General features: G+C 35.5%; 1 protein-coding gene across 1 annotated transcript in view; it reads right to left on the bottom strand.

The window, feature by feature from the left end:
- TMC1 (transmembrane channel like 1) overlaps window positions 1-13,419 on the bottom strand; it is an 85,790-nt gene that overhangs the window by 6,935 nt on the left and 65,436 nt on the right. Inside the window, exons 10-16 of the mRNA XM_017735459.1 lie at window positions 12,329-12,471; window positions 9,904-10,048; window positions 7,751-7,945; window positions 5,578-5,757; window positions 5,209-5,361; window positions 3,763-3,891; window positions 799-866 (exon numbers count right to left, since the gene is read on the bottom strand). Of these exons, the coding sequence (XP_017590948.1) occupies window positions 799-866; window positions 3,763-3,891; window positions 5,209-5,361; window positions 5,578-5,757; window positions 7,751-7,945; window positions 9,904-10,048; window positions 12,329-12,471 (1,013 nt within the window). The remainder of the gene's footprint in view (window positions 1-798; window positions 867-3,762; window positions 3,892-5,208; window positions 5,362-5,577; window positions 5,758-7,750; window positions 7,946-9,903; window positions 10,049-12,328; window positions 12,472-13,419) is intronic.

The following is a 13,419-nucleotide window of genomic DNA, read 5'->3' as shown; positions in this document are numbered from 1 at the left end:
GAGTGCCTCAGACAAACCAGGAAATATATTTACATTAGGGTTGGAAAGACCTTCTGAGTACAGAAAAATGACAGGCTTTATTATATTATTATATCTCCTTCCTCTTTTCATATGCCTTAAATGAAAAGATAAAGGGCTTTACAGAAGTGAGGGCTTTCACCACACGAAAAGCCTGATCACCAAAGACATAATAAATGTAAAAATTAGGCCTTAGCAAGACTGAGAAGTCAACAGTGCTTGCAGAGAACAGTTTCTGAGGAAGACTGAGCATCTTGCACGAGGACTCTACATGGTGTTCTTTACCAGTCATGTAAAGTCCAAAAATGGAATTAAAACCTAGATTTTTTTTCTCCTCTACATCTAAGGACTAATGCTGCAGGAGTAGCATTGTTTACACATCCATGTGACTGGACAGATAAGTGTAAATACATTCACTTTAAGGCCTTTTGCACAGGAACATGGGAAATGAGTGGTAAGGTATGTTGAAGGGCTAAATTTCAAAGTAAAACACGACAGCAAGCAGTCAGTCAACAAAAGCATGAGATTAATCCTTGCAGCTTTTTACTGGTTGATCTTACCAACTCAGTGCAAAAGCCTGATGTATGTTGTCCAATAATCTTAGCCCAGAAATAGTTTTGAAGTGTTCCCACCGGTTGCAGTTTACCAGAGTTTGGTACATGTTGCATTAACATCCATAAAATTAAGGAAATGGGACACAATCAGGATTTCAGAAAAATCCTTCACAGACACAGATAACTGATGCCATCCTGCAGATACAACACGCTTTGCCACACCTACCAGATCATGCCTTGGTTAAAGATCAGTCCCAGCACATTTCCACTTATATCAAACTCAGAATATGATGGCTGAAAAACATGAGAGAGATTTAGGTTTGCACAAAGGATCTTAAGGTGAGTTACAGTAGATTAAAATTCTCATTTCCAACAGCAGCAGCACAATGGCAGCATGTTACAGGGCCTCTTGTTGCATCTTATCAGTGAATAATGAAATAAATAATAAAATTCAAGGCCACAGGATAGCCTTTAATATATTATATTATATATTATTTAATATTGCAGTATTTTATTGAAAATCTTTCTGAAATTTGTTCAGAGACAGGTGCTAATGGAGAACTAAAAATCGTGCTGGGTACTGGGTAAATTTTAAAGCAACAATTCAGAAAATTTCTATTGGAATGGATACTGGTTGTCAAAATAATGTGTCCTCCAGTATAGCATCAGCAGTGAAATTTAATGTAAGGAATGTGATTTACTTGATTTAATATCTGATTGAACTCTAGCACTATTTTTCATTTTCTTTTTGTATTTCAGCTTTTGAAATTTTGAAGTATTCCTTTTAACCTTGATAGAAGTTGCCAATCATTTTCTTTGTTTAATATGAATATCTTATTTCTAATTTGAGTGTTTGATTCTAATTTTTCCTTTAAGATTCAGAACTTTAGGGACTCCATGGCATCTCATTATCACTTTGTCTGCTGAAGAAAGCCCTGTGTCATACATTTTTATTTCCGGTGTAGATGCATAATTACCACAAAAATTGTTTAGTCTTTTATTTCTGAACTATTAATTTGACCCTTCATTCTGGTTTTTCAAATCTTTAATCACTTACCCAGCTCTTCTTTTACCTTAATTATTAATTTCTAATTTATGAACATTTCCAGTTGGAAACATCGAATACACTGAATTTAGCAACAATTGAAAGGCAACACATATTAATTTTTGTTCACATCCACTAGATCAAAACTTTCTGGTAAGTAATTGTGGTTGTAGACTTTTTTCTTACACCTAAATATGTGTTTCAAACATACTATTTATACATGTACAAATATTATTTATACATGTATACACCATAGCATGATTCACCATACTGATGGACAAAAAGACCATGAATAATGGACCTCTTCCAGGTAATTATTATATCCATAACTGATAGAGGGTGTAAGGGGCATGAGATGCAAAAATAACAATTCCCTTATGGCTGAAACAAGACAAAGTCATTCTACTGAAATCTTCAATTGCAGTCACAATTTTGACTTGCACTGTGCTGTGCTGTTGAAATATTTGAAGTTACTGTGCTGCATAGTTTTGTGCATGCACACACACACACACGCATATATGTATGTTTACAGTGAACTGATATACTTATGTCATATATATTTATGAATCTGCTTCCATAACGGCAAAAATTAAATAGATTACTAGTATTAAACTTGAAAAGCAGTTGACTAAGAAGATCTGTATAAGATAGAATATCAAAAGCAACATGGAGAGATTAATAAGATCATATGGAATCAAATAATGTATGACTGCTTTTTGTAACATAGGTGCTAGCATTAACAGATATAATAATTTAAAATCCAATCTTTAAACAAAGAAAAGGAAGGTTTTCCCACACGATGTTCAAGTTAATTTCTGGAATTCTTCACCAAAGGACATTTTGATGGTCAAAAATATTTTTCTTGTAGAAAAAGGCTGAAAATTAATGGATATATATCCATGGCCACAGCTACAGCTACTTCCTAAGGAAGATTTTAAGATTAAATGTTTCCAGAAACTCAGTGATTTCCAGTTTCAACTTCTACTTCCAGCTGTTTTTTCATGCAGATTACTGGACCTGAGGACCATAATGGGCCAGACCATTACAGACATTCCTACATACAGCCAAATAAAAATGTCAATTATAGAACAGTTTCAGGACCCCCTACAAGCAGATGTGTTGTTGGCAATATTTCTGCTCATGCTATATTCAAACTCTATTTGGTTTTGATATTGCAACATTTATTACTGGTTTGACCACAACCTGCTCAGCTGGTAGTCTTTGTCTCCATCCCTACACTAGTCCTGTTTGAAGCAGAAGGTAAAACCTTGAAATAATGCTGACATTTCATAGGAGTCAGCAAGTAACAATGAGATTGCTGTACCAGAAACCTGAGGTATTTAATAGAAAACACCAAACCTTTCTCTTCCTCTGGAAAACTGGGATTTCCCAAGATGCAGTTTTTAGCAATGCAAGGAATTTTTACTTGTACAAAGACAAAATTTTGAGGAAAGAAGGACAAAATAACAGCTACAATGATTACTTATGCAGAGGTACCCTTGATAGTCTTAAATTACTTAGCTCTTTTCTGTACTTCTCAGTAAGCACAAGAGAGGCTTCAGGAGCTTCATAAGCTTTGGCAATACCATGATTATTACTTAAAAGATGAAAAACAGCATCAGACCTTACAGAATAATAGGTGGCAAATTTAACCTGGTTCAGGTCAGTGTGAAACCAAAAGTCTCAACTTCCGAGTGAACAGTTCTATGCCTGCTTATGTTATGGGCCTTACTAACTTTACATCAGCTAAACTAGTTCTAATGAAATATATATATATATAAAAATACTTCTAGAAGAGGATCTTTCCTATTTTTCTCCGCAAGAACTGTGTGCTAGAAGGCCCTATCCAATCAATGAGATTATATTCTGTGGAATGTTCAAATTGTAAGGGTGTGAAAAGTGTGTACCCAGTGTTCTCACAAAATCAAATAAATTAAAGAAGTCCTAGAGTTACCAAAGTCTAAAGAAAAAGACAAATATTAAGGCACAAACAAATTCTGAGAAAAGCTAACACAATGTAGTGCAGGGATTTTGAAGATGGTGTATCTAACCAAAAGTTAACCCTGTAGTTTTGAAAGGAAAATGAAATTTGTTACTTAATTGTGAAGTGATGGATAGCAAAGACATTTAAAATCAGATACTTACAAATCCATACTCCAAGTCCCAGCACCAGCAGTAATTGAAAAACCTGACAAAGACGGCTCTCAAAAAATCACCAATTAAAATTGTGATGTATGTTGTCATCATGTCAGAGACTGTCAGGCGCACAAATTCCTGTTAGAGCAATATTCTCCTTTAAGAACATATTTAAGCAATTAATAATTACAAAAATAATTAAATACTGTACTAGTTCAGTAATTGTGCTTATTCTGCTTCAACATAGATAAAACTCTTATTCTCTCTACATTCACTGATTATGTAATGTGCCAGAACTACTGCCCCTCATTTTCTAGAGGTATCCTTTGCTCTGATTTGTGCTCATATTATCAGATGAGACTTCCAGGGTATGATTAAACTGGGAAAGGCTTCTAGTCAAGATCACTGCTATAACAGAAATCTGAGCTGATACCTTAAACTGCTTTTGATTCCTCTGACTTTGAGAACATTATTTAAAAAAACCCAAAGCAAATGGCTTCTTTCTCAAGGAGTTCCAATGTCCAGTGGATACAGAGAGGAAGGAAGAAAATCTTAATTCAAATCCTCATGCCCCAACTTTTATTTTAGGCTTTTTATATTTCACTAAAACCTGCTGTAACAGGCCTTACCCGGATATCCCAGAAAGTTATTACTGTCCCTGATCAGTAATGATCAGTAATTAAGGGTAAAATTATTTCTGTTATGAGCTCTTGGTGTTCTTAGCTTTTTATTCAGCATCAGTAAAAAGAAGAGAGGGGATGATTTTGCCAATATGGTCCCTGCTCATGATTTGTTCATTCAGGAGGGCAGATTGTCAGAGTGACAGAGGAACAGCAAAGGTGATTCAATATTGAAGTTGTTGTCATGGCCAAGTCAACAATAATGAAGTAGGATAAAATAGAGGGAAAGGGTATGTTAGAAAATTGTTTGGAAACCACAGTTTATACTAATGGGTCAATAAGAATAAATGTTCAACTGAATCAAATAAAATATTTGAGCAGATTTGCCACTAAACTTATATTGTTCTTTCACATTATTTTGCTTGGCTAAAGACAGAGATGTCTTTTCAAAAGCATACTGCTGTAAGAGCTGTCTTGCACACATATCCCTGTTGCGCTACTCCTTTTTTTTTCAGAATTATTAGACAAGTTTTGCAAGGCAAAGGTAGCATCAGGAAGGGGAATATATAAGAGGATAGTGAAAAGGAGGGGGAAAACAGAAATGCTTTCAATTCTGTCAACAAACAGAAAAAAGAATTTCCTGTTAGACAGGAGACAAAGAAAATAAAATAATTTTTAAAAAAATTTTTAGTTCAAGAGAAAATCCCACACCTGCTTCTCACATTTTCTCATCTAAATGACACTTGTTAGCCAAAATAAAGAGGATTTAGATATCATGTCCTGCAAGAGATTGTATGACCTGTTTTCAAATATGAGCTCCGAGCAGCTACATTACCTGTCCCACCATTGTTTCCCAACATGGCCCTCTGGGGACATCAGCAGGGTCTACCTGTATTGGAGGAGCAGTTGAATTCTCTGGAATAGTGCCATTGTACAGACTGGCTTCCCATATTGTCATGTTATATTTGACTATCTTTTCTTCTTCCAACTAAGAAATAAATCAGGGAAAAATAAAACAACATGAGCTTGTTACCAGCCCTCAAGCTTTTCTATTCCAAAATTCCCATTGCTAGCTTAGGCATGGATGTAATTTACTGTACAGAAAGAAAAGAATGTCTTTCACTGATGTGTCTGTGCCTGTCTGGAGGTCCTCAATGTTGCCCAGCTACATTTCAAACATAGTGAAGGAATGTAAATATCTTGCCTTGAGGTTGATCTCATCCATTAGGGCGATAATGAAAGTGTAGAGATTGCCAAGAAAAAGAGCAAAGATTCTTCCCAGCTGCCATCTCAGAGCTATTCGAGGGTGGTAATTTTCCAGAGAACTGATTACATCAAATAAAGTCGGACAGAACATTCCCAAAAGTGACATAACTGTGTTCACCTGAGGAGAGGGGGAAAAAATGTTTACAGTGAAATGTGAGACATAAATTCTTCTATTATTATTGATTTGGGTGAAAAATATATTTCCATTACTACTTTTTATTTGGTTTTTGATTTAATAGAAACCAAAATCCTCTCTGAGTATCACAAGTTGATGAAATCTGCACACAGTCCCAGTCTGCCTATTTCCACTAATTTCCTCCTCTGCACGACTCACTAGACAATTGTATCTGAACTGTGTTCTGACAGAACTAGGTACTGCTGATATGGAGAGGGAGATAAAAAACTTACAATATTCTCAGAGGGAAGGAGAGTCAGAGAGAAAAAGGTCTTCTCTGAAAAGTCAGCAGCAGCACTTTATTGTGCTGTGAGCTTCAGGAATAAATGACAAAAAATATATTTATCCTGGATTTCTCCATTGCATAACTGTATGCAGTGTTCAATCTCTTAATGAATCTAGTGTAATGACATTTTCTACAAAAGCAGCTTAATACTTTTATGAAGAATATAAATTTTTAGATATTGCTGCTTGCCTTATATGTAGGAGCTGTACTTTTGTTTACTCTAAGTTGTACGTTAGGTGCTGGGATTTTTTCTGATCAAATTTTCAACTCATATATTAATGATGCAGACATAAGAAAGTTTGATCTATAAAATAAGGAAAATGTGTGAATGTTACTCAGAAGCCAAATACATTTATGTAATCAAATATTAATATCCAATCAAGGGCAATGTTTTGTACTTACAAATATGTTAATTACCTGTCAATAGAAAAAAAAATTTAGCCAAAAAATGTCATTGTTTTTTTATCCACTCTCCTTTAGAGATACACCTGCTCCAGATCTTAGTTCTGTCTCCTTAGAACTCTATTTTTATTACAGAAACAAAAGTAAAACTATGAGCGTAAAGACAAATGTTACCTACCTTCCAGATTACAGCATAAACTAATATAACAGCTTTCAGTAGCCCAGTTCTTGTTAGTACAAATCTGTTACCACACCTTTAAACTGAGAGAAAGCTGAATTCCTCCAAGCTCTGTTGTCTCAGAGCTTGTGTTGCCTTAAATCAAGAAGTTTTGTACACAATTTTTCCTTTCCTATCAAACTGAAATGTGATAACGAGTAACTTAATCCACTCTCAACAACCCTATTTCTCTGGACTTTAGAGGTGGATTATTTGATATTTTAATATTACTTTCTCAGTCAGGCTTTGGTGTTGAAAATTCTGGATTGATTTTCCTTGTTCCATCATTGCCCATCTCATTAGCTTTGTGAGGCTAGCACCTTTTTCCTTACCTTAAGTCAGGTATGTACTTTACACTCCAGCTCAGAAGATAAGCTTGAAGTAACAAAATAGTTTTACAACATGCACAGTAGCATTTTTGCTAAGGAAGTAAAACCTTTCCAGGTTTTCACATAGCACACTGACTTCAGGCGCGTACTGCACACTGTTGTAGCAAACACAGTCACCATCATCACTGTACACCTCTATCAGGCAGGCTGCACCTGCTTTTGAGGAAAGCATTAGGCACAGATTAGGCACAAAACAAATGGCATAGGACCCTTGGACAGGGCAAGTGGAACAGAAAGGTATCAGTTTCAACCTGTTGCCACACTGCAGAGTTGTATCCGTGAGGTCCCAAATAACTTTATCTGTGCCCACAGACCAATCACTTTGTTTGGGTCAGTCTCAAGAGGAAAGCAACAAGATTGAAGAGATCTCACTAATCCAGAGAGTGTCTGGAAAATAATCCTAAGAGCACAGAGGAGGAAATGTAAAGGCCTCAAATGAAAGCTAAATACTAAGGAATATTTGAAAGAAGCAAAGAAGAAATTTGATGAAGTAGGAAGCAGAGACACATAAGCAATTCTTTTGTTAGACATTTACCATCCACACTCAAGAGTATTTAAATTACCAGGGGAAAAAAGGCAACATGCAAAGCAGAGAAACACAGTTTCAAACCACATCTATTATAGAAATGCACTAGCACGAACTTCATTTCTTTCCCACCACCCGTAGTTCTCCAGACCTTCCAAGGCAAATTGCTGGGATCTTCTGACAACAAAAAAGATGAGGTAGCCACTTCCAGCAAGTGTGCATAGGGCTAAGAAGTTAGCAAGTACCCTCAGGAATCGAGTCAAATGAATATTTTCTTCTTTTCGGCTCTCCTGCTCCTCCACGATTGCTTCCTGCACTTGTTAGAAAGAAAAGAATTTTATGAATAATTTATTGCTCAAAACCCCACATTGTTTCCTCAATTGTTAGAAGTCAGTTAAATAAATTACAAAGATGCAAATACACATCTCAGCTTCATGTTTCAAGATTAATGTATATTATCTCATAAAATCTTGTCTGGGTCCTGGCAGATCCTGGGGTTTTGGCTCCCCAGGGTTTCCTTTGCCCTTGTTGAGTGTGTCCCCAATGAGTCTTGTTACACTTGTACTTGTGTCAAAAAAACCCAGCACGTTCTTTCAGCTTGCAAGGTGATATGAGACTGAGTGACACAGCAGGATAAATATGTGAATATCTGTCAGAAAAGGAAACATCATGCTTTAAAAATGTGCATTTGTGAGAAAAGAGGAAAAAGTTTCATTCTGAAAGTCAGCAGCTCAGAAAGAATGAAAAGACAGTTGAGATGTAGAAATCCCAAAAAAATTGGACTGTGCAGAGTTTCAGACTGCAGAACAAAACGTTTGCCCCACATTTACCCTTGATCATGACTGATAAATATTAAGACTCTGAGACAACTATAATCTCCAGTTTCTACTTTTACCAGCTGAAAGAGCTTTTGCTCTGGAGTGTCCTCATGAAAGGAAGTTTTATTACAGCTTCTGACTTTGGTATAGAGGTCAGTTGCCCAGAGGGGAAGCTGAACTGCATTGTAATAATTGCCTTTCATGGCTCTGCTCCTTTTACAGCATGTGTTTGTCACATAAATGACAGGAGACTGCAGCAGCTTTCAAACTAAACGCCCATGATCTCACATAAGACAGGACTTCACCCTTTCTCTCTGAGGTTCCTTGCTTGTTTGCAAGAATTACAGGAAAGCTTCATGAGTTTATTTCTCAAAATTAAGCCTTTTTCTCAACTGATTTATATTCCCAAACAGCTTTCAGCATCTGCTCTTAGTAGACAGGCAGGACAAGCTCACACAGATTCAATGCTTTCAGTTAGTACTTCTCCAGAATTTGCTCTCTTGGAATCTTCTTTTGATGACTTACACTTGAGTGCAGTTCTGTGTTATGCCTGCAGCTTAGGAGGCGGGCAGGGTGAGTGGCTGTATACCCCAGCCAGTGCTCACTCCTCCAGCTCCCATGGTGTCACACTTGTCGCTGCAACTGCAAGCCTAGCATCTTCTTCATTGTCTCACAATACTTTGCCTGTGTATTCCCTGTACATTATTACACTGAAAATTAAATCCTCCTTTGCATGCTCCACTGCTGTGTGCCAGCCACCTTAGTGCAGAAACACATTCTTTAACATCCAGCTTTCACAGCCCTGCATCTTACACCTTGCCCCAGATTCCTTACACAATTACTCTTGAAATCAGCATACCCTATACACAGGTATATACTTGTATATATATACAGGAAAGGGGCCTAAGAACATTGTCTTGCAAATTGGGCTGTATTTTGTAACTAACTTGAAAATTTAAAAAGAAAATTTTCTTACTGAAAAACAAGTATAAACTCAAAATTCTGCAGCCATTTTCTGATATTCTGATAAATAGCCCTATACAGATTATTCTATTACTTTGTCTTATATCTATTCTCTGTAACAAGAGAAGTTGACAATGTGAGGTTGACAAAATGGGAGGAACATTTTAAAAAAGATTTTCAGACAAACACCATAGAAACTGGAAGCCACCAGAAATGAGAAAAAGGAAAATATTATTTTTACAGTAGAATTAGTTTTCTACAACTGGTACTGCCAGCACAGAGGACACAAAATATAGTAATGTTATTTCACAATTTAAAAGAAAAAAAATCTCATGGCAAGACACAAAGACCAAGAAGGATGTACAGATGCCAATCCAAGTATATGTTTCTAAGCCTCAGCACACCTAACTCTTGAACTTAATTCCATCCAATTCATACCAGTGTGAAAGCCAGATTGTGCTGCCTCTCCTCAGTAAACTTTGTTTTACCTTAAAGCTTGTTGTGATGGAGGCAAACTTATTATCTGCTGTCTCAGGATTGCCAATCAAGTAGTCCCAGCTTGTGAACATTTTCCAGCTGAAGTTAAAACTAGTGTCATCCCCACCACCATCATCATTTGCATTCTTTGCCATTCTACAAAAAACATAAAGACACAGAAGACCTTGTTAACACTAGTTCTGCTTTGTGGGCGAGACTTTTAAAAGGTTCCGAAATTCTAACTTTTTTTCTGAAAAAAACCCTACATCATTCTTGCTGTCAGTTATGCTTTACTAAATCTTTTTTCTGAGACAAGAGCAAAAGATGGGTATTTTCATATTTAGACACTTTATAAGTTCACAACACACATTTTTTATGAGAAAGAATGAATGTATTTCATTAATCCCTCAGAGAAATTCTGCTAGATAAGAAACTTAATAGAAGAACAATATTGAGCACATCTCTTAAATAGAAAGGTGCAGAACATCCTGAACTGCAATAGATTTTATTAGAGAGTTCACAAGTAGAAAAAGAAGAAAAATTCTGATAAAAAAAATTCTAAAATAACAATAAGCTAAATAAATACATAAATAAAACAGAACAAAATAAATATAACAAAGAATATAATCAATATTCTAAAATAACAAGACAGAAGTAAACATTGTTGTAACACATAAAATATCGCTCATACAGCTATCTTCCCTGTCATTTCCTGTGCACATACGAAGGATTTATTGCTGTGTCCAGAAACATCAAATTATTTCTTCAGAAAAATATTTCTTCAGATTAGACTTGAACATGCCTACAAAATTCTCTGTTTTAAAGGGGTTTCATTCACGTAATAACAGTGGTATTGCTTCTACATACTTTGTCAACTAATTCAAGTCATTAAGCACAAGTATAGAGTGTACTGATGAGGTGCAAATCATGTAGTCTTCAGTATTTCTGGTCAGGAAAAGGCAACACTTAAATCTCAATAATTCAGCTGAGTTATGTTATTAATATTAATGCATTCTATGTAGCACATTTTTTAAAATACTCTCAAATCTAGGAAGACAATAGTAAGTCAACAATACAGAAAATCCTTCTGAGATGCCAAAAATCAATAGCAGGGTTGGTCGTGTCTAGAAGGGTCAGAGATCAAGAAAGGCTCTTGGTAGAATCTGCCCTGCTTCTGGTTTATAGACTAAGATATTTCCTTCTCAAGAGTTTCTAACAAAATAATAAACATACTTGTGGTTAGAATATAATCTCTTTGAGATCAAAAATGTTTCCATTTTATGTTACACACTGCAAGAGCTGAAGAGAGGAGCAACCCTACATCTAAATATTTCCCCTAAATAAAATAATAGTGCTTATCATCCTCACTACCTCTTTCACATAGACCTTTGCAAGTTCCCAGTCAACAGCAGAAAAATTATAGCACTTCCTGTTACATTGCTTTTAGTTTCTGTGCTCACTGTGATTATTTCTGGAGAAATAGAAAAGAACTCTCATATGAATTCCTAAATACTAGTCATCATTAGTGTCATATGGCCAGATGGAAAGTTAGCACATGCAATGTATTTTTTTCTCAAGGATATTCCTTTTTTTTGGGCTACAGGTTTTTCCTGCTATCAGGAATATTTTTTGTCTGAGTGAAAGTCATTGAAATAAAATTTTCTGAGACTAAGATTTTTCTAATCTTGGCAGTTGTTTTATCAGAAATATTTTAAAATAAATTTTTGAACTAAACCAATTCCTAACTTATTGAAGTGGTTTCTTTCCTCTCCAAAAATACATATATGTGTATGTATACCTAACTTACGCTACCTAAAACTATGCTGTGCCAAACCCATAGTGTCCTTGAATCTTGACTTGCAAGGTTCTTATTTTTTCACTATAGGCTTTTTTAATAGCACTGCTAGAGCTGACTGTACTACTGTGTTAGGTGGTCATCTTGCTTGAACCAAGGGTATTAAAGACTATATTATTGGCAGCATTTACTGTGAACTGTGAGCTACATGCAGAATTATTTGCCATATGCTTCTTTCTTGTGTTCTTCCTTCATAGAAGAGTTTAACTCACATAAAATATCACTAAAGGTAGAATTATTGAATTTCCTGGATTTTAGCTGATGATCTACTAGATGCCAAGTATTATGAAAAGATGGGATGACAAATCTCTTCCTCACTTTATGCATTCATTTTTCATTTTGAAGTTCGGGGAGAAATGTTTTGTTATTTCAGTAAAGATTTAGTCCCACTTTCACAACACTGTAACAAAACTTCCGGTGCAGAAGAACAGATAAATAAATACAGGTTTAAGGAATCTTACATAAGTTTGACCTTGATCTTGCATTGTCCTGTCCTTAGAATTACTGCATTTTTTAAAAAGGCAGTCTCCAGGGTCAACAGTGGAATTACCTACTTTTTTCCAGAGCCAAGGAGAACTTACGTTCGAGTGACAATCATAAAGCTATAGCCAATAGACCCAACTCCAACAAGGAAATATGAAAGAGGCATCCTGAACTTGAGCCACCCAATTGTCCTCTGGTTATTGTAATAACCATAAAAGAGTACAGAATACTGTGCAAAGCCCTGAAAAGTCAGAAAAAATTATAATATTACTTTTCTTACTTACACATAATTGGTAATTGTATCAATAGCAGTGTATTAAAACATTCATTTCAGTGAATTCAAATCAGTTACAAGCATCTCTATAATAAATCTCATAAGACAGAAAATGTGTCCCTTAATTTGAAAAAGATGTAGTATATTTCGTAGCAACTTCAAAATCTTTTGTCTTTAAAATTCTTCATTTACAATCCACCTACAATTTAATCAGTCAAAACTAGTTCATCAACATACTTCTTGTAAAGAAAGAAACATACTGTTTTACAAAATTTGTTTTTCAGATTATTTGCACATAAAATGCTGGATTTTTAACTTAATTTTCACCTTTCTAAAATTTATTTGTATAAATTTGAGCGAAAATTTCATCTGCCTTCTTTGTCTAACCACAGTTGTCTGCTGTTCTTTGGGTGAACATTCAATATATATGATAACCAATAGGTAGGTGCATTTTATGGGTAATTATTCAGTACATAGAGCTTTTGCACACTTAGATTCAACTCCAAGGCTGCAAAAAATGCAATATAAGTGCACTGTCTTTCTCAGCAATTCAAAATCTATCTTCTTTTCTAAATATCTTAGTATGAGTTTCCCTCTCTTCTACTGGTCAGACTGACGATTTTTCAAAAATATTTACTAGTACCTTATCAACTGTAAGAAAATGCTGGTATCTACGTGGACCAAATAGCTAGAACTTCCTGTTAACTCTCAAGTTACTGCAAGAACTCTCCTCCTAAAAGGAGACCAAAGCCAGAGCCTTGACATGGACAGCTCAGTGCATGCACAGCAGTGGCAAACCTCCAGCTGGAGGTAAGAATTCCAAGCACAATAGTATTTGACCTCATAGTTGGAGGATAGGCCATGAATAGTTTTGACAGTAATACAAGGAGATGAAGGGTTGGTGAATTAAAAAAC

This window comes from Corvus brachyrhynchos, unplaced genomic scaffold, assembly GCF_000691975.1.
Source record: "Corvus brachyrhynchos isolate BGI_N302 unplaced genomic scaffold, ASM69197v1 scaffold22, whole genome shotgun sequence".
NCBI classification, from domain to species: domain Eukaryota; kingdom Metazoa; phylum Chordata; class Aves; order Passeriformes; family Corvidae; genus Corvus; species Corvus brachyrhynchos.
The sequence above is the reverse complement of the archived record's forward strand: the minus strand, read 5'-3'. Positions and strand labels throughout refer to the sequence as shown.